Source organism: Bufo bufo, chromosome 3, assembly GCF_905171765.1.
Source record: "Bufo bufo chromosome 3, aBufBuf1.1, whole genome shotgun sequence".
Classification (NCBI taxonomy): Eukaryota; Metazoa; Chordata; class Amphibia; order Anura; family Bufonidae; genus Bufo; species Bufo bufo.
The window spans coordinates 100,813,356-100,834,719 of record NC_053391.1 but is presented as its reverse complement, the minus strand read 5'-3'; the positions used below and the strand labels follow the sequence as shown (position 1 = coordinate 100,834,719).

Sequence of the window (21,364 nt, the reverse complement as noted above, 5' to 3'; positions counted from 1 at the left end):
GACTCGTCCAGTAACCAGATTTGAATTAAAAGCTGTAAACCAGGATCCATATCCTTGCGGCGCCTGCATGAGACCGGGGCTCCCTATGGGAGGAACACACTTTTGATGAGTGAAAGGCAAAAATGAATGTGACAGTTCTGCCGTCATCCTGGGAACCGAATCTGCAAATGTGTGATAAATGATTTGTTTCCTCATTATCGGCCCTGGTTTGGCAGAGCGGCTGTGCTGCAGTCACCCACCGACAACGGAGCTCTTCTGCAACCCCTGGACTGTCAGCGCCTGTCACGTGTGCCTCTCCCTGGCAGCGAAAGGGTCGGGAGCAGAGGCCCGAATTGTATTGTCAGTTGCCATTTCCAATAGGCGGACGCTGGGAAAATTTGCGTGTGGAATTCATTCCCTTCATTTGTATTCATGGGCTTCTGAAAGGCTTGTTTGAATTGTAAATGGTGAGGTCACAGGACGTCTCTCCTAATGTATTTCAGATAAGCTTTGAAGGTTGGAAGCCAGTATTGTGACTTTGCTCCTTGCTGTAGTTTTGCACATACAAGGATAGCAGACCTTGGCGCAACCATTTCATCTGCAAGTCTCAACAGTCTGCTAATAAATTTCAAGTGACGGGCTTAGGAAGTAAATTCTGTATGCATGAAGAAGGCGCTGAGCGGCACCACCAACAGGTTATTTTCTGATTTGTTTCGCTTGAGCAATTAATTTGTTTTTAGATTCCGAGAAATAACATTTACAGATCACTCAAACCTTGAAATATGCAGTACGTCCTGCGGCTGGCAGGGAGGTGGTGGCGGTAGGTGGCACTGTATGACAATTTCAGAAGCAGAGGATACAAAAGGAAAAAAACTAGATAAACGGTGAAATAAAAGGAGCATTGTAGCATACCTGTACGTTTGACACTGTGTGCATTTCTTTAAAGCGTATCAGTTTAACAAAAAAAAGTTAGCATAATGGCTGTGCTTCTTTGTACAATCATAACTGTGAAGGAATGGGCTTCCCTAATATATTTTTCAGCCTAATTATACTTTTTGGCTGCACAGCTAGATGCATTTCTCTCACAAGCAGGGGGCATATCCCTTCTGTGGAATCTGTCGGTACTGTACTGCAGTGACCTCACTTCCCACTATGTTTGTTTTCAGCTCCATTGCTCACAGAACGGATGATGAGGGATAAATTAAACTTGCAGGATGCAGTGTAGAAGCAGTTTTATCACGTTCAGGATCTCGGCCTTAGCACTTTGGCTACTTCTCTACAGCTAGTAAGGTTCCCTTCTCCATGTATTAGGACTCATGCACACAGCTGTGTCCTCAAAACACGGGTACTGACCGTATGCGTCCCGCATGTTCCCTTTTGCATGTCCCGTCGTATTGTAAAAATGCCTATTCTTGTTTATAAAACGGACAAGATGTGAACATGTTATGTTGTACAGACGCACAGATGTGGACAGCACACATATGACATCCTTGTGCTTACTGCATATTTTTTGTAGCCCCATAGAAATAAATGGGTCCGCGTGGAATCCACGTATCAGACACGAACTGAAAATATGTCATGGTCATAAGGCCTTACACGGTGATCTCCTGCCTGTGGTTCGGTGACATCTGACAACAAGCTCCATGCTCTTTTCACCTGCTGACCACGGACTCTTGTAATGCACATTAATGAACACTGCTGACCAGGTTGTCTGCCGGTGGATATTCAGCATAAAAAAAGGGTCAATTCACACGTCCGTAGTGCACTGCGGATCCGCAATACACCTGGCCGGAACCCCAATAGAACTGCCTATTCTTGTTCGCAATTGCGGACAAGAATAGGACATGTTCTATTTTTTTTTTTTCCGGAGCCTCGGACCGGAAGATCGGGGGCGCGCTCCGGAAATGCAGATGCGTACAGCACACTGTGTGCTGTCCGCATCCATTCCTGCCCCATAGAGAATGAATGAGTCTGCAACCGTTCCGCACCCATTCTATGGACGTGTGAAAGGACCTTAATCCCCATTCTTGGTCATCCGCTTGATAATGTTACAGATGCATGGAGAGATAAATGATAAGAGCAACCAACATTAATGGTGCCTACATAAAACGTATTGTTAAAGGTACCTGGAAAGCCTGCTAAAACGGCAGCATGTGAATGGTGGCTTCACTCTAATGATCATAAGGTCTTAAAGGTGGTCACATTTCACTCTTTCCACAGGGAGATGGGACTAGGCACCGGCGCCAGTGGCTGTGCTTACGGAAACCACCGAGTGAGCTGGCGCCCCACTGTTTACGTAGCTCCCATGGTAGTGAATGGGAGCCACGCAACAGAACAAGCTACGCTGCTTCTAACCCTGGCCACCTGGGGTTGGCACTTTAACAGTCCTAAATCTACTTCTAAAGGGAAAAAAAAATCTTATTAGGAGGGGTTCTCTGGGATTTTTCTTTGATGGGTCTATCCTAAATCTGATCAGTGGTCTGACACCCAGCACTCCCACTGATCAGCTGTTTGGGAGTAGCTTTGGCGCGGCAACTACACATCTCCGTCCATTGTGTGGAGGACGGATCTGGTTACTGCAGCTTGGCTCCCAGTCATTTCACTATGAGTGGTGACCAGCTCCGTCCACCACACAATGGACGGAGATGTGTAGATCCGGCACCAAAGCTACAAGGTGACAGCCAAGGTGCGGGGTGCTGATCTGATATTGATAGCCTTTCTAATCCCGGTCTGGTCCGCTATTTAGCGGTATATATATCCTATTAGGGATATTAGACAGGGGGAACCTGTGCTGGATCTCCATCTCTTGGTCACAGTGCAGAGTCGGTACAAGCAGTTTTTTTAATCGTATATATTTACTTATTATTTTATTTGCACTGAAGCAAAAAGAAAGATGGAGGAGTGAGAATTATGATCTGATAACTGCCAAATAAAAAGCAATAGCAGTACTGTCCGTTATTGACTATGGATTGCTCACATGTAGATGTAACTGGAAGCTTCTCATCCTTCTCACTGGGTATAAGCAGTCACAGTGGAGGAAATAATGCTGCTATATGGCAGTTGCTCATTGATGATTGCTAGAGATGAGCGAATTTCAGGTTACGAAATTCTTTCACGCTTTGTTTACTGGTAAAAGGTGAATTGCGTTATGGATTCCGTTAACACGGGCCATAACGCAATTCTATGATGGGAGGCATTCCGTCATACTAGAAGTCTATGGGCTGCAAAACGGATCCGTCACGTTTCCGTTATGCAGGAGAGGACTCCCCTCCATAACGGATCCGTTATGCAGGCCAGAGACTTCTATTATGATGGAATGCCTCCCGTCATAGAATTGCGTTATGGTTCGTGTTAGCGGAATCCATAACGCAATTCACCTTTTACCAGGAAACGAAGCGTGAACAAATTTCAAAATATGAAATTTTCCCATCTCTAATGATTGCTTCTAGAAACACGTGGCATATACACACAAAGGGGTAGTCTCATCTTAGACATAGGTGCGGGGGTCCCAATGTAATACCGATATGCCACAAATTTCCAAAGTGAAAGGAGGGCATCCGCGCATGCGCAGCTACCTCCATACATTACTATGCGACTGCCGATAACAGGCGAGCACCGGCTTGGCTATCTCCGGTAGTTCTATAGAAATGAATGGAGCGGTGACTACACTTGCTGCTCCATTAATTTCTATGGCACTTCCAAAAATCGCTATTTTTCAGTACTCCCATAAAAATGAATGGAGCGCATTCTGCGCATGCGTGGTGCACTTTCCTTAAATTTTTAGTGCCCATTCTGGAGATCGGCGCAGTTCTCAGAGGTGGGACGTGAACCGATCAGATTTTGAAGGCATATCCTAGTGATACGCCATCAAAGTCTCAGATGACACAACCCCTTTAAGCAAAATTTACAGGAAAAAGTAAGTGAACCCTTTGGCATTCCCAGGATTTTTGCATTGATTTCTAATAAAATAGTCTGAGTGTTTTCTAAGTTGCAGCTCAAGACAATCACAATGTGAACTATTAAAGGGGTTGTCTCACTTTAGTTGCATTAATCATGTAGAGATTGCTAGTATCCATATTGCTTCCTTTGCTGGCTGGGTTCTTTTTTCCATCACATTATACACTGCTCGTTTCCATGGTTACAAACCACCCTGCAATCCATCAGCGGTGGTCGTGCTTGCACAATATAGGAAAAGGCGTCAGCCTCTCTGGTGGCCGGGACCGTGGCAGTGCACATAGGCTAGTGCATTCATCATGTAGAAAAAGTTAATACAAGGCACTTACTAATGTATTGTTATTATTAGGGATGAGCGAATCGACTTCGGATGAAACATCCGAAGTCGATTTGCATAAAACTTTGTTCTAATACTGTACGGATTAGGAGCTCCCTACATTATTAGAATGTATTGGCTCCGATGAGCCGAAGTTATTGTGCGAAGCCTCGCGAGACTTCACAAAGCAATCACTTTAATAAATTAACTTGTACTGTAAAAAAAAAAAAAAATCCTGAACTCGGGTTCGGTTCCAAGGTACCACTTAGAATTGAACCAGAGTTCGGGAAATGTTTTTTTTACAGTACAAATTAATTTATGAAGCAATAACTCCGGCTCATCGGAGCCAATACATTCTAATACTGTAAAGAGCTCCTAATCCGTACAGTATTAGAACAAAGTTTTATGCTAATCGACTTCGGATGTTTCATCCGGTCGATTCGCTCATCCCTAGTTATTATCCATATTGCCTCCTTTGCTGGCTTGATTCTTTTTTTTTTTTAATCATATTAAACACTGCTCGTATCCAGGGGTTACGACCACCCTGCAGTCCAGCAGCAGTGGTCGTGCTTGCACACTATAGGAAAAAGCTGGTGGCTGGGATCGTGGGAGTGCCTAGGCAACCACCTCGTATCTGCGCTGCAGCGGTGACTGTAACCCCTGGATACAAGCAGTGATTGAAAATTGAATCAAGCCGGCAAAGGAAGCAATATGGACAATCACAATACATTAGTAAGTGTCCTGGATTTATTTTTTCTATGGACCCAAAATCACACGGAAGCGCTTGTGCACCCATTCCAGTCGATGGGCCTGCATCCGTGATACAGCATTCACATGGCCAGTGCCTGTATCTCGTGGACCTGCCGTTTGTGGTCCGCAATATGGGAACGGACTGCTTATGATTGTGTTAATGAGGCCTTACGCCTCATGCACACGACTGTCTGTATTTTGCGGCTTGCAAAAAACTGATCTGCCAAAAAAATATGGATGACATCCGTATTTTGCAGAACGAAACAGCTGGCCCGTAGAATGGGTCCGCATCCGTTTCGCAATTCTGTGGAACGGGTGCGGACCCATTCATTCTTTATGGGGCAGGAATGGATGCGCACAGCACACCGTGTGCTGTCCGTATCTGCATTTCTGACTGCGCCCCTGATCTTCCGGTCCGCGGTTCTGGAAAAAAACACAACATGTCCTATTCTTGTCCGCAATTGCGGACAACAATAGGCAGTTCTATTGGGGGTGTCGGCCGGGTGTATTGCGGATCCGAAATACAATACGGACATGTGAATGGACCCCTGTTCTAGCCCTATCCGTGTCCATAATGTGGAAAATAATAGGATGTTATATTTTTTGGGCGGAACGGACATACGGAAACGGAATACACATGGAGTAACGTCTGGTTTTCTTTTTTCGGACCTATTGAAGTGAATGGTTACGTATACGCAAAAAAAAAAAGGAATTGACAAGGAAAGAAAATAAGTCTGTGATCGGCTCAGAATAACTTTAGACGTAAACCTTCCTTATTACAGTAATATTATATCCTGCATCTGTCAGCGCCTCACCATTTTCAAGACCTCTGCTACCTGTCACCAGGCTTCAGTATCAACTCTTCATCCCTAGTGATGACCTGAACATTGTACTTGTCACCAGGTTTACTCAGAGACGGGGACTAATAAAATGGCTGCCGAATATTATGTGTCAATGAGTTGAGGAAAACCTTTAGTGACGCCCTGTCAGTAGCAGTACACGGAAGAACACCACAGCCTCTCCTCACAGCAAGGTGGCTGATAACAGGGCACAATGGCTTACAGCTGCGGACAGGACAGGAACCTTTTTATTCAGTGGCTAAGACTGTGTTCAGATACGAGTGCGGTAACTTATGAGCCGCATAAGGGAGGGAGGGAGGAAGGGGGACGCTTCAGCTGCTGTGAAAGTGCACAGCCCCTGAGACCGGCACGTCCATAACAGCTGAAGCCGCCGAACTCCTCCCTCTCCCCGAAATGGCGGTGGGCGGGAGAGCGCCTCAATTTGGGTTGCGCGTGACGGCATGACGCAGCGCGTCGGTGCGTGCTGACGTCACCGGTGCCGGGCGGACCAATGGGGAGAGTTCAGCCCCTTCTCTCAGTGCCTGCTGATTCACCAAATAGTAATCGGCAAATCAGCAGGCACTAGGAGGACGGGGCTGATCTCTGCCATTGATCATCCGATCCAGCCCTGGTGAGTGAGCGCAGCCTCCGCCGCGGCCTTGCCGCCTCCCCTCCTCCCTCTCACCGGCAGCTCGTGTGCTCGGGGTGTCCTCATTGTTCCCCCAGGTGCTGGTTGGGTGGGCCCGGACGCACATTGGCTGCAGCGCGGCCCTCCTGTGGCTACGCCCCGCAGTGTGTCTAGTGCTGCTGCCCCCGGTCTGACCTGTGCTTTCTCTCTCCCTGTACAGTGCGAGGCGGAGTGCGGTGACCCCCCCGTGCGGCTCTGCCATGCTGGCCTGTTAGCCAGGACCAGGGACCTCGCCTTCCAGCTTCTCCCTCAGCTGCAGATGAACACTGGACTTCAGAAATGTAAGTGCTCCGGGGGAGGCATTGTCCTCCATGTCTCCTTCCCTGCTGATGAGTGTGACCACCAGAACATGTCCTCCCCACAGGGTAATAAGGGCTCCGCTTCATACACATTCCCCTCAGTCATTGTGATGGGTCTGAGATCCCACTCAGATTAGTGGGGGAGCTCTACACCCATGTCAGACAGGTGTGGGACTCGCTCCTGTCTTCAGAACGGCGCCCCGTTAGTGAAGGTGAGCGCGCCATCAACTCCATAAACATAGCCAAGCGAGCATGCGCCGCTGTTTTTGGAAGTCCCACCGCTGTGATTGGATAGCGCAGCATGCAAGCGCTGCCCTTTACTGCTATGGGACTGCCAGAAATAGCCTGGCCAAGTAATTTTGGAACTCCCATAGCGGTGAGAGTGGCACCACTCCCTTTCCTTTGGGGTGCCTGTTCTCAGATGGGTGCGGGTCCCTTTATCGGACATTGATGGCCCTTCCCAGTGATATCACCAATGTATGAAATGAGACGGGGGGCTGACAGTCATAGTCCTGTGACGATCATGTGGGGGCACAAGATACTGCCCAGAACAGCCATTGGCTGCCTCTCGCTGGAAGAAAATGAAACCAGCTTAAAGGGGTTGTCCATAAGATGGGAAAGAAGTGTCTGATCACTAGGACCCCCTAAAGTGATCACAAGAATGGAGGTCTCTTCCGAGTCTATGGGTTGGATGGAGACAGAGTACAGCGCCTACAGGTGGAGGTTAATCCTAACTGATGCAGCGGTAACCTGGTGTAGTTGCCTGTAGCCACCCATCAGATTAAGCCTTTAATTTGCTAACGGAGCTCTGAAAAATGGAAGGTGCAATCTGATTGGTTGCTATGGACAGGCTGGCCAGTTTTTCTTTGCACCAGTTTGGATGAATCTTCTTCCACTATCCCCATCAGTTCTAGACTTCGTGCACGCCTCATTTATTTGGGGACATAGGACCTCCGTTCAGGTGAGGAGTGGGGTTCCCAGCGATCACACCTATCACCTGTGTCAAGACCATTCCTATTCTGCCCCTTATAGCCGAGCACTAGGCTTGCTTCACGCATTGCATTGGTGATTGTGTTTTACATGTGAAAAAAAACGTTTTGGTTAATTTTTAATTATTATTTTTTTATTGTAACATGACCGTGTTCCAGCCGCATTACTCGAACCCAAATCCTCCTAATACAGTGTGACAGTGGGGCGAAGCTCATAGTCTACACCCCAGCATGGAATACATTGTAATGATGTCCTAACTTTTCTTCTAGGACTGTACATTCACAGCAGCTCTTCCCAAGGATCTCCAATTATTCCTCTGCTCTTCACATCAAGCCGTAGAATTGGACGCTTTATGGTCACCATAAGGCTCCCTGTGTGTTGCCATTTTATGGCCCCTGGGAGTAAGCCATACGTCCCTTTCTCTGAGCGTCTGTGCTTTGCTCTACACGTATGGCCTTAACAAACGTTGTGACCACCTTGTGGCATCAGGAGTGGACACCACACGTTTGTGAAAGAGGGCAACTAGTATAAATACATTATGGACAGTGACGGCGGCCATACTCATTGAATAGCTGTCTGCCAACCACTATCTCAACTCCTTGGTACACGTTTGGCTCGGCCAAATGTCTGTGTGCTCAATGAGGAGAGGGGAGAGAGCCTCTGCCAGTGGCATATCTCCCAGGAGAACTGAAGGATCGGGCGAAAATGTTCACTTTGCCCGTTCCTCCTTTCCCTCGACATTATCTGTCAAGGGAGAGTTGGGTGCTCTCCACACCAGACTGTTAGCTGAACCCGCCATACTCTAATATATATGGGGAGGGGGACTGACGGTGAGGTGGTCGGGTGGCTTTGACGTTGATTTATGGCACTACTACTGCATTCAATGTATTAAATTAACCCATTAATCCTCCCTCCTGGTGAGGACACACGGGCAGGGCCGTAAGAAGCCACAGTGCAGGTGTCCTTTCACAGTCCTCACTATGGGACCCCCCCCTTGTGGAAGCCATTTTGTTTTATAAAATATAGACTATTCTCTCCTCCAGACCAGGTGTGAGCAGACGGCTCGGTCTCTGGGGGGTGCTGCCGGCACACCTGTCCCCTGCAGGGCGGTAGTCTGGATGGTGGCTGATATGTGACACCAGGATGTTGCAGGCTTCATCACGTTCTGATACTGCCAGTCCTAACCACGTCGGCCCAGTCACCATGATTCTGCTGGTGCTTGGCGAACCGCTCAGGGCGTGAAATAGACGCACAGATAGTGAACATCCCCCACCCCTCAATGTGCTCCTCGGAGTGTTGCGGCCACTGTACAGTCTTTCTAGCCTTCGTGAATTGGGCGTTTTTGTCAGTGCAGACCCCAGGAGACCACCTACCCTTACATTCCTCTGGGAGAGCGATGCTTAAAATGCAAGCAGTGTTTGCGGCTGGGTTTGCTATCTGCGTGTCCCCTTTGTGCGGGGATTGCTGTGATAATGCTGCTGCCAGCCCTCACCACCCTCTCTCTAGTTGCTGAAGAAGTGCATGGAAGCTGCCAAGCGGAAGGAGGTTAGGCAATTAGGTTTCCTTATGAGTCCTTTAATTGTGTCTTTGAATACGGCTGTATTGTGTTTACAGCTGAGCCGATGAATCACGAACGTGTCATGGCTGCCACATTTTCTCTAAGGTGCAGGGTTCGGTGTACGCAGTGAATTATATTGGACGGTTTATGTTTAGACTGAGTCTTTTGTGTCCTTCACACCATCGTTAAATCACAAGTCCAAACTAAAAATACCAGACGCGCTCCAGCTCTGTAAAGCACCTGACGTGCCCGTCAGTCCCCACATCGGGGACTGTGCAACTGGCGCCCATCTCCATATCTCGTGCTTTTAGTTTTGGCTTGCTGCCGGCAATGAAAGCTTCCCACCTGAGGAAGTGATGGCTTGCCATCAGGTTCATGACCTTCACCGATCATGAGAATGAAGGGCCATCTAAATGGCCGGCGGTGCTTGATCGGAACGGACTGTCCTTCTTATACCAGTCGCTGCACCTGTAAAGATCCGACTTGTCGGATCCGCTTTTACAGAGACATCGGCCAACATAGGTGACACTTATTAAGAGTCATGACGGACGGTGACAGTCTGTGTGCATCAAATGGGGTCGGTAGAGTTATGTGCAAAATGATAGCAACTGAGAAAAAGCTCATTTATTTCCATATACTCGGGGGTCCTGCACCGTCAATTCCAAATGATAACATGGACATAATATACATTTTTAAACTGAAAATGAAGAAAAAGGAATAATAGGCCGTTCAAAACAATAGCAGTGTTTGCATTTTCAGTTACAAACTGGAATATTTCCACTATAAACTGAAATTTGTTTCTGGATTTAGCTTTTCTGTTAATCACCGAACTAATATTTAGTTGTATAACCTTCACTTCTGTGCGGCACGGAGTCAACTAACACCTGCGACTAGATGTTCAAGCCCAAGGTGACGGGACTACATTCCACAGTTCTACGTTCTTGGGTTTGGCATCAAAAACAGCATTTTGGAAGTCACTCCACATATTCTCAATCGGGTTGAGGTCTGGGGATTGGCCTGGAACCAGGGTGTTGCCCGCTTGCTGGTGTTTGGGGTCGTTGTCCTGCTGAAACACCCATTTCAAGGGCATTTCTTCAGCATAAGGGAACATGGTTTTAGGTGATAATTTTTTTACACAATAAAAGCACACAGAGCTATGGGGACTGGGTATTGCGGATGTGCTAGCGGCCATCTAGCAGCCCATGTCCTCAGCTCTATGCACAAAATCCTGGTGACAGGTTCCCTTTAAACACATTAGTGATGTTAGACTGCTATTATTTTGCACATAACTATCTATAGGTGCTGACGTGTTCACTAAGGGTGTCCGTCCACATAAGACAGGTGTTTCCCTCAACTTGCCCGAGCATGCGTGTGTTATGAATCGGTTCCCTGGCTGTGGCTTATTTCCCCTGTGAACAAAAAGATCCAGCATGTCGAAATACAACAACATAACCCTTATCGCTACCAACACCTGCCATCGGTGAAGTTGGGACACCCCCATGTACATCGGATCCCGAGAGAAGAAGCAGCAGGAAAATCCAGTCATTTCCCACCCAGTGCACAGCAACGTTTCTGTCCCTCTGTGGAACCATTTTCAGTTTTCCATTCAGGGACAGAAACTTTGCTCTGCATTAGGTGGGAAATCACTGGATTCTTTTTAAAATAATTTGACAGTGCTGCTTCTTCTCTTGGGATTTGTGTTGGACCTCTTGTACACGAACGTTGTGCATCCGTTCCGTGCATTGGGACCTGCAATTGCATGGGCAGCGGCCGGGACGGATCGAGACCAATTCAACTTGAATGGGTGCGGAGGCATTGGCAGACACACCACAGAAGCACTCCTCCGTGGGGTTTCCGATCCGTGCTTCCGTTCCGCATCTCCGTGATTGCATATCCGTTCAAGTGCCACGTAATATGGCCACGGGCACACAACGTTCGTGTGCAAGAGTCCTTTATTAAAGTTGTTGAAGTCTTGAGGCTTGCACCCAACTATATTGTCTTTGGCTGTGCTGCTGTTCTGTGGATATTGCTCATGTATACAGGGTGGGCCCACGAAAAAGTAGCCTCCCTCCAGCGATAGTATGACGAGATGAACGAGCAAGTGGATTGTTTTTTTGTTTTGTTTTTTAATTACCCACAAGTCACCAAAGATGCTGAAAGTGCATCATCTTTGGGCATGTGGGATTATGTTAGCTTATTGCTAGGGTATATTATCAGTGTCAGATAAGTGCATGTCCCATCTCTGGGACCTGCTCCGGTCTCCAGAATGGGGCCCCCTAAAGTGATAGCACACTGCTCATGCGTGTCCTGCTTTCCATTTCCCTGCTATGGGACTACCGGCCGTAGCTCACTTAGGCCACGGATGCCCAACCTGTGGCCCTCCAGCTATTGCAAAACTACGACTCCCAGCATGCCTGGACAGCCTACATCTATCTGGGCATGTTGGGAGTTGTAGTTTTGCCACAGATTGGGCTTGGGCAGTGCACCGCTATTTTTTGGAACTCTCATAGTGGTGAATGGAGAGTGGCTGCTGTCCCTTCACTTCAGGGGACCCTTTCTGGAGATGGGGGCAAGGCCCACCTCTGGGCTTCGCTCCTAACTGGCATTGATGGCATACACTAGCGATAAACTTTTATCGCAAGATCAGCAAATCTGTGTGAATGCAGTAGCTGCAAGGTCTTGGCGTGTGAGTGTCGCCGCGCAGGGCTGGCCATCGGTGTGCACCATTTTCACTCTTCCTCCCCTCGTTGCAGTACTGATTAATAGTCTGATGTGAGGTGCCTCCTAGCAAGGCGCTGAATGATAGGGAGCATCAATTAATATGGGAAGCCACCCCAATGCAGTGTATGTACAGAGCTCACATATAGAACGGTTATCCTCAATGTCTTCACTGGAGCTTCATGCATGCTCGTCACTCGTCTCCTCCATTTTTTTTTTTTTTTTATGAGCTAGGCTAAAACTTTCTAGTTTGCCGGTTCAGCCTCTTATTAAAAATATTTACCTAGTAACATGGTATATAATGCCGAAAAAAGACATTTGTCCATCCAGTTCGGCCTGTTGTCAGGCAAGTTAGGGGCTTCTTCCTCTTTTTGGTGCATTCTTGTCCAAATGTCTGATGGAGCCTGTGATCATTGTGCTGCTGCTTCACATAATCTGCATTCAAAGGATTACCAATTCTCTGAAAATGATTTTAATTATAGTTTTATCAAGGCCATTGTCTTGAAGAAAGAGTGCTGACGACTCGCTCGACGCCTTTAGTGAGGGATGCTTGCGTACAGCTATGGAAATGAAATTGCATCAGTTTTGGGTGCTGGTCGGTATAAGAAGTCTATGTCAGATTTTCACTTTTTAGTCTCCCCTCCCTTTAGTAACCATTCCTCTCTGTTCTGCATGCGGTAGGTGACTCGAGCATTACTGCTGATGGGTTACTAGTATGAATTGTCTTCTTTGCGTTCTGACTCTTGTGCCTTCTTCCTAACAGGTCTAGTAACTTGCAGAAATCTGCTTTTCCGATGTGGTGCGATTTCGATGTAGCACACTCTCCTGTCTCCGCTAGCACTTTGTAAGTTCCCTAGTGACCGGTTTTTGTTGTCTTGAGTCCAAGCACTAAAACAAAATGTCTTCCAGTTATAGTCTTGTAGCATTTCACTGTTATTACCTTTGGACCCTTTCGGTCCCAGAAATGATAAAGAGCACATTAGTTGGGATCCAAAAACTTGTATCCAGCCTAATAATAGTGCTTTTATGATGAAGGGCATGCGCAGTGGAATATGTAATTGTTCTCCATCGTGAGCAGCAGAGTTACATGTGTGTTTGCTGCTGCAGGTGTAGTTCAGCTAATTAGGGAACCAGAGGAGCGCCCCATAATTTGCTATTTTTGCTTAATTTGTTATGTCTATGCTCAGATCTTCTCCCTCCTGGTCTGGTTTCACACGGCTGTGTGTTGGTCCATGAGATGCAGTCTGTGATGGCTGCATTTCCTGTATCGACCGCAGCTCATGTGAGCCGAACTCACAGCGTCATAGATAACTTCTATGCTGTGAGTTTGTCTCGATCCAGGAAATGCGGCCGTCACTGCACATGGACTGCATTTCATGGACCACGCACAGCCGTGTGAAAGTAGCTTTAACAGGAATCTGTCACTATGAAAATGCTGTTCAATTTGCACACAGGAGGAGCTGAGCAGATTGATCTTAGGCCTCTTTCACATGGGTGTTGCGGGTGAGGGCCGGATGCATTCAGGGTGCATTGCGGGTAGGCACGCAATTGCAGTCAGTTTTGTCTGCGATTGTGTTCAGATGTTCAGTTTTTTTCTGCGTGAGTGCAATGCGTTTTGCTCTCGCGTGAAAAACTGAATGTGGTACACAGACCCGAACCCAGACTTCTTCACTGGTGTTCTGTAGATTTTATTATTTTCCATTATACCGTGGAATTTTCGCCCGTGTGAAAGGGGCCTTATAGTTTTATGGATAAGGCGCAGTAAAACTTGCAGTTCTTTTAAATGTGGGTGGACCTGCTCAGTGATTGACAGCTAACTCTGCATGGCTAAGCATAGCGAGCTGGCAGTCAGTAAGTAGGTGATTGTATGGTGACTGGTTTCCTTTTAAAGGATTCTTCCAATCCAAGCGTTAGGACATATTGCTATAAGGTGTAACATACTTTGATCTGTGGGGTTTTATCTCTGGGGCACCCACCTGTTCTGAAAATGAGGGGTCCACAGTGCCCTCTGTATGTCTCCTGCACATCAGTGCTCCCAGTCGCACGCTGCGCAGGTAGCTGCAGCACAGTGTTGGGACTGTCGTAGCGCATTGACGTGCAGTGAAAACAGAATGAGCAAAAGGGCATCGTTAACACAGCGGGCCTTCAGTCTGCAATGTGAGTGAAGTGGTGGCATATACCAGGAATATGCCATCACTTCATGGAGAATCCTTTCTAATGCTGTAAAATGGTATCGATGTATCCCCATTCTCTCCTGGTTCAGTGATTTGGGTGAAGAGCAGAGCAGCGCTCAGTCCCAGTTACTATTCTGTGAGGACAGTTGCTGATCACGTTGCCGGCCCTAGAATATGCCCCGTTGGCCCGAGCTGTCCTGTTAGAATTGCTCATAAAGAGCTTTATTATGTATATCGGGGGAGTTGCATTATGAGCAGTGTCCTAGAACATTAAAGTAACTTAACATGGAGCGTCTGCTCTTTCTAAATGGGGTACGTTCTCAAAGTTGAAATCCTGTTTTGCTGCACAAGTTTCACGGAGTCAGTCACATTGGGTTCTGGTTTCTTATTTCTGTTGGACTTTCTCCTTCCGTCCTTGTGACTGCATGCATGTGTGTAATGACGTCTCATTCCTTACAGGTAGGCCTACAATACCCATCCCTTCATTCTGCTGATCGGCTGCGGTCCAAGCTGATCGCACATTGATTGCATCTCCTAAGGTTGGGCAATCAATGTCTCTTATAAGAGAACCCTTTTAAGGCCCTGTCCTCATGGGACGTATCGCCCTCTGGGAAATCGGACATTAATTTTTGCCCTGGATCTACTGGGAAATGGGCATGAGATGCGGGTTTGTCTGTGGTTATCATACTCTGCAGCATAAATTGACTTGCTGCAGATTTTATTTCCGCATCTCGGGTCAATTTACGCTGCACATTTTTCTTTCCGTCTCATCCACTTTCGGCCCAGTTATTGGCAATACAAACGCTTGTTCCCGATAATTGGCGCATATGAATGAGCACACGCCTGTTCATCGGCTGACGGGCCTCCTTTATCAGGATGATCGGGCAATCTTCATTATCTATAGAAGAGAAGGAAGGAGGAAAGACCGCGGTAGCAATCGTATCTCCCGAATTCAAAGTTTGCATCAGCCTGTGTAATTGGGCCGCTTCGAGCGAGCACTGATGGAAGATTGGGCAGTGTAATGCCACCCTAAAATACTATGAGTTTACTGGCGGCATTTCCATCCAATGTGGATGTACCCTTGAAGGGATATACCCACAAGACATTTAGCATATCCACTGGGTAGGAGATAAATGTTTGATCTCTGAATGCACCACTAATATGACCTCCATTTCTGTTCTCTGCACCACTACAGTGAGGAGGAGTTTCAAAGTTTTTGGGACTGAGTCGAGCCCTGTACTCCGCCGTCTGTCAGTCCTGTGGTCATTGAATGCTGCTGCTCTGTTCAAACTTCTCCTCGCTGTGGTCATGCAGTGAAGAAGATTGGGGCCTCTGTTCTGGTAACTGCTAGCCTCTCCCCCAATGGTCACACATTTAGGGTCCATTTACACGTCCGTAAGTGTTTTGCAGATCCGCAAAACAGGGACACCTGCAATGTACGATCCGCAATTTGCGGACCGCATATCGCAGACACTATAATAGAAAATGCCTTTTCTGGTCTGCAATTGCGGACAAGAATAGGACATGTTCTATTTTTTTCAGGAAGGAATTGCGGTTCCTGAAAAAACGGATCCTGAAGATGCGGATTCACATCTGTTCCAGCCCCATTGAAAGTGGGTCCGCAAATTGCGGAACGAATACAGACCCAAATTACGGACATGTGAATGGACCCTTATGAGTAGGGATTGTGGTTCAGCACCTTGAAATTTTAGGTAGAAAAGTGTGAATAGATGTTTAAGTACCTTCCATCTTGGATGAAAGGTGTCCAAAAAGTACTGGATTAATACTATACTGTTTAATGATTATCCATATACAAAACATTCAGGTTACCTCTAAAAGGAATTAAAAATTGCAGTAATATTGCCCAAAATAGAGGCAAAATACTGACTAAAGGCTCATACACACAGCCATATATATTTTGCGGTCTGCAAAACACGGATCCGCTAAAAAAACGGATGGTGTCTGTGTTATCTGTGTTGCATCCTTTTTGTGGATCTCCTTGTCCGCAAAATAGACAATAATAGGACATGTTTTTTTGTTTTTTTTTGGGCGGAACGGACTTGCGCTCATATGGAATGCAGTCATTTCAGGCTTTTTTTTGCGGACCCATTGGTGAATGGTTCCGCATACGGGCTGCAAAAAAAACAAAAACGGAAAAGACACTGAAAGAAAAATACTGTCGTGTGGATGAGCCCTTATTCATAATCTCTGCTCCGTCACCTGGATTTATGAAGTTCTCAATTATCTTGTAGGTCTGTGATAGAAACGAGGTCTGGACCATCAGATTTCTGGACTATTGAATGCTTTCTAAGTGATTTTTGCTGTACTATGAAAAGCAGCCATGGATTGCAGCTTGGTATCCATCTTCATCCATGGGTAAAACCAGGGTTGAGAAGATACTTGGATTTTAGGAGGCAGTGAGTGCATATCAGGAGCGTCTTTCCTTGGCACCAGTAGCACATGTCTTGCCAGCTCAGCTAACATTCATATGTCGCATGCCTAAGCGTTTTCAAGGCAAGTGTCATCCCTGTCTGAGGATGATGGGTGGCGTCGTTAACTGGACTTGGGAACTATTGCTGAGCAGTACGTGCTGGGTGATCGCATGTTATGCTTGTATGGAACTTGAGGATTATAAAGGTTACACAAGTCTCGCGTGCACCTATAAATACGTTCTATCCCCCACCCTTGCCTGCAGGTACATATGGCATTTTGTTAGACACCGCCTTAATGTACAGAGTTGAACACCTGTTATAATGAAACCAGCTCTCTTCACGTCATTAATTGCATTGGGGTAGTCCTGTTGGGGTCCATTCACACGGCTGTAGTGCATTGCGGATCCGCAATACACCCGGCCGGCACCCCCATAGAACTGCCTATTCTTGTCCGCTATTGCAGACAACCATAGGACATGTTCTGTTTTTTTTTTTTTTTTCCAGATCGGCGACGCGCTCCGGAAATGTGGATGCGGAGAGCACACTCTGTGCTGTTCGCATCCATTCCTGCCCCATAGAGACTGAATAGATCCGCACCCATTCTGCAATTTGCGGAACGGATGCGGACGTGTGAATGGAGCCTTACTTGACTGGATTATCCCACTACAAGTATTTATCACCTATTCACAGGATAGGTGATAAATATTGCATCACGGGAGCTTTAGGAGTGCTTATAGGCTGGCGCACATCTCTCTATAGTGTCCAAGCACAGCCACCGCTGCTGGATTGCAGGGTGGTCGTAACCATGGAAACGAGCTGTGTATAATGTGATGGAAAATTGAGTGAAGCCAGCAAAGGAAGCAATATGGACAATCGCAATACATTAGTAAGTGCCTTGTATTAACTTTCTCTACATGATAAATGTCATGTGCTGAAGTGAGACAACCCCCCTTTAAATGTGTGTTTACACAGGACAGTAGTGTACTGCATGGTTAACTATGTATGTTACCTGTCAGGGTTCCTGCACACGTTCAGCTATGACCTTCAACCAACATCTGGAGCTGCCATTTTTAGTTCAAAAGACACACCAAAAATTGTGGGTGCAATAAAAAGTGAAGAAAAACACCAGCAAAATATCACTGCAGGTGGTCAGGTCCCATGCAACTGTAGCTGTAAATGATGTCTTAGAGTAGTTCAATGGTCAGGTACAAGGTAATCAATATAACCAATTAGAATCAATCAATCGGCCGATGGCACAGACACAATCAAGGATTATATCTGAGGAGATCTCTGCACAGTCTATTGATATACCTGGAGGGTTATGGGAGTAACTGGGTGGTTACAACATATAGTATACTGAAATTATTCCCATAAAAAAAGTCTCTTCGCTAGCCCAATAAATAAAATTTATAGTTGTTAAACTAAGGGTACTTTCACACTTGCGGCAGGACGGATCCGACATGCTGTTCACCATGTCGGATCTGTCCTGCCGCTATTTCGCTGGACCGCCGCTCCGTCCCCATTGACTATAATGGGGATGGGGGCGGAGCTCCGGCGGTGCACGGCGAAAGCCGCCGGACTAAAGTCCTGCATGTCCGACTTTTTAGTCCGGTGGCTTTTGCCGTGCTGTGCCGGAGCTCCGCCCCCGTCCCCATTATAGTCAATGGGGACGGAGCGGCGGCATGGCGAAATAGCGGAAGGACGGATCCGACATGGTGAACAGCATGTCGGATCCGTCCTGCCGCAAGTGTGAAAGTACCCTTATACATGTGAAAAACTTGAAAATTACCCTGGTCCTGAACCATTTAAAAAAAAATAAAACAAATGTACAGGATTTTGTGAATGTCTTGAGAACTGGTTTAGTTGATTTGCCGTTTGTGTTGGCTTACTTCTAGATTCCTTCTTTCTGATTTTGGTTCTTGATGCCTTTCGCTTTGCAGATACAGTTGGTAGAGTCTCAGCACGTTGGACTTGCTCTGCTTGGGGTCCTTTTCTAAGGGTAGTCAGTCCAGTCAAGGGTAGAGTCTTGAAATAGTATTGCTGCCCCCTAAGGCTAGTTTCACATCTGCAGCAGGGGCTCCGCCTCTCTGCCGGACTCCGCCGACTATAATGGGGTCTGGCACAGATCTGACCGATTCCAGGCGTTCTTTGCCAGATCTATATCGCCCTACCTCAGATGTGACACTAGCCTGTGTCGCCCTGCAGAGTCCGAGTATACGCCTGTGAGTTTCAGCCTGTCTTCCTTTGCCTCCTGCTTGTGATAGATTTCCCCCTGCCGGCTCTTACATGTAGGGGCAGCAGTGTGAGGATGCTGTTTTTATGTGATGTCTTTAGGAGCGCTCTATACATGGAGATGGGTCTGCGAGCTTCCAGGGGGGTATTTAATAGGTGATGGATGATGCAACACTGTAGTTTAGAGGAAGTTAGCCGTACAGGAGAGACTGACCTCGTGTCTACATAGGAGAGCAAGCTCTGGACTGCTGGTCAGACTGGGGAGCACATGTGACAGTTACTTCTAATGAAAAGCCTGTAGTGTGTCCATATAACTAACACGTGATAAAATACACGTAGTCTTTGAACAGTAAGATGCCTTATTCCAAGTAACTGAGGTCCATGGAATGTAGCATTTGCTGGACCATTACATTATACAATTAAAAATAGTGTTTTCTCCCGTAAAACTGTACAATTTCAGGCTTTGTGTAGAACACAGAGATAAATTTAATCCTTGGCATCACTGGCCTGGTATTAGAGTTTTGATGTAGTGCCACAAAGCCGAGCTAGAATTTCTATTATTAACATTGCGCTTACTCTATTAGGCTTTTTCCCCCCCCTCTTGTTGCACTATTTAAAGTTGGCCTTGGAAATGAGCTCCACACATCGGCTCTTAAAAACAAATTACTGCAGAGCTCGGGGTTAAAAAAAATAAATAAAATCCCCTGAAGAGTTGGTGTGAAGGATCACCAAAATAAGGGCCTATTTACGTGGGCCGAGGGCAGTGATCGGTTCGTTCCCAGCTTCTTAAGCTACTTTTACATATGGCAGTCCTGCCCCTATGGGGATTGTCATTATCACGATCATTCGTCCCCGTGCAGTTTCGTTGTAGCACGTCCCCTGAGTAGACAGGGTGGTCTGCTGCCGAGGCTGATTTTTATGTGCCGCATTCAGTCCCATTAGCCAACAAACAAGCTTTTTAGTCCTTTGTTGGGTGGTGAGTTGCATGGGCCAATTATTGGTAACGAGCATTGGTATGAACTTTTCACTACTGATGATTTGCCTATGTAAATGGGCCTTAAAAGGGTAGTTGCACTTCAGCAAATAGCATTTAGCAAGTAGAGAAAGTTAATACAAGGCACTTACTAATGTACTGTGATTTTCCATATTGCTTCATTATTCACTGCTCGTTTCTATGGTTGTGACCACCCTGAAATCCAGCAGCGGTGGCCGTGCTCTGAGGTGCTGCTCTCATGAACTTCCTGACAACCCACCAGCCACCGTGTTCAGGGAAAACCCTAATGTTATCGTTCCTGCTGATTTCTCCAGTGCTCATCCCTGGGTAAGTGATTATTATAGGACGTGATGGCAACGCGTTAGTGGCTGTTAATTTGCAGTGTAGAAACCTAGAAGAGAAGTCTGTTACTGAAGCTGTCTATACCGTGTCAGCTGAATGCTTGTTCTTCTGGCTGCTATTTCTCCGGTCGTTCATCTCCGTGGGTGAGAGGCCCGTCTCCTTTGGCACCAGCTTATCTTCCCCCAAAAGATCGGGCACATTAAGTTGTCATGCCTGACCCTTTTTCCCTCCTGTGTCTGCTGTTAGGGGGGAGCGGTCATGCTCAACATACCTTAGATGTTGTGGGTCCCACTAAGTCACCAGGTTTCGTAGACATTGAAAGTTATTTACATCTTCAGGCGGCAATTTTTATTATTTGTATTTTACTCATTTTGTGCTAAATCGTTCTTTCATTAGATTTTTTAACAAGGACCTTTCAACGGTCCTAACATGATCATATAACTGGCGGGTTGTGTAGGGCATACTGAAGGTATGTTAGAGCGCTTACTAGGTTTCTTATGTGCCGCTCTGTTTGCTCACTGTGCCACCCATTCTGGTTTCCTGCCTGGTATATAAATTCATACCATCGGTCCGGACATTATCTTATAACTAGCGCGTTGTGTAGGGCATACTGAAGGTATGTTTGTTTCCTATGCGCTGCTCTGTTCGCCTGCTGTGCCCCATGTTCTGGGTTCCCGCCTGGTATATAAATTCATACCATCGGCACAGGGTGAAGGAGATGCCAGCTTTTCTAAGGGCGAGTCTCCTTCCTCCTGGCTGTGAGCTATCTAATCGCAGCGGAGAGTGTCACAGCCCGGGAGAAGGTGAGCTTTTTTTTTTCTCCCGGGCTGTGACACTTTCCAGTGCGAGTGGACAGCTCACAGCCAGGAGGAAGGAGACTCCCCCTTAGAAAAGCTGGCATCTCCTTCGCCCTGTGCCGATGGTATGAATTTATATACTAGGCGGGAACACGGAGCAGCGCATAGGAAACATAGTAAGCTCTATAACATACCTTCAGTATGCCCTACACAACGCGCTAGTTATAAGATAATGTCCGGACCGTTAAAAGGTCCTCTTTAACATTTAAATATATTTATCTGTTCTGTCACAAAGGGTTAAC

The 21,364-nt window shown here is 46.8% G+C and overlaps 1 protein-coding gene across 2 annotated transcripts in view; it reads left to right on the top strand.

The window, feature by feature from the left end:
• The first annotated feature begins 618 nt into the window (after positions 1-618).
• Positions 619-21,364, top strand: part of FAM222B (family with sequence similarity 222 member B) — a 39,651-nt gene continuing 18,905 nt past the window's right edge. For both annotated transcript variants that reach the window (XM_040423405.1, XM_040423406.1), the window contains exons 1-2: positions 619-674; positions 6,687-6,807. In XM_040423405.1, the coding sequence (XP_040279339.1) occupies positions 639-674; positions 6,687-6,807 (157 nt within the window). In that variant the 5' untranslated portion in view covers positions 619-638. The remainder of the gene's footprint in view (positions 675-6,686; positions 6,808-21,364) is intronic.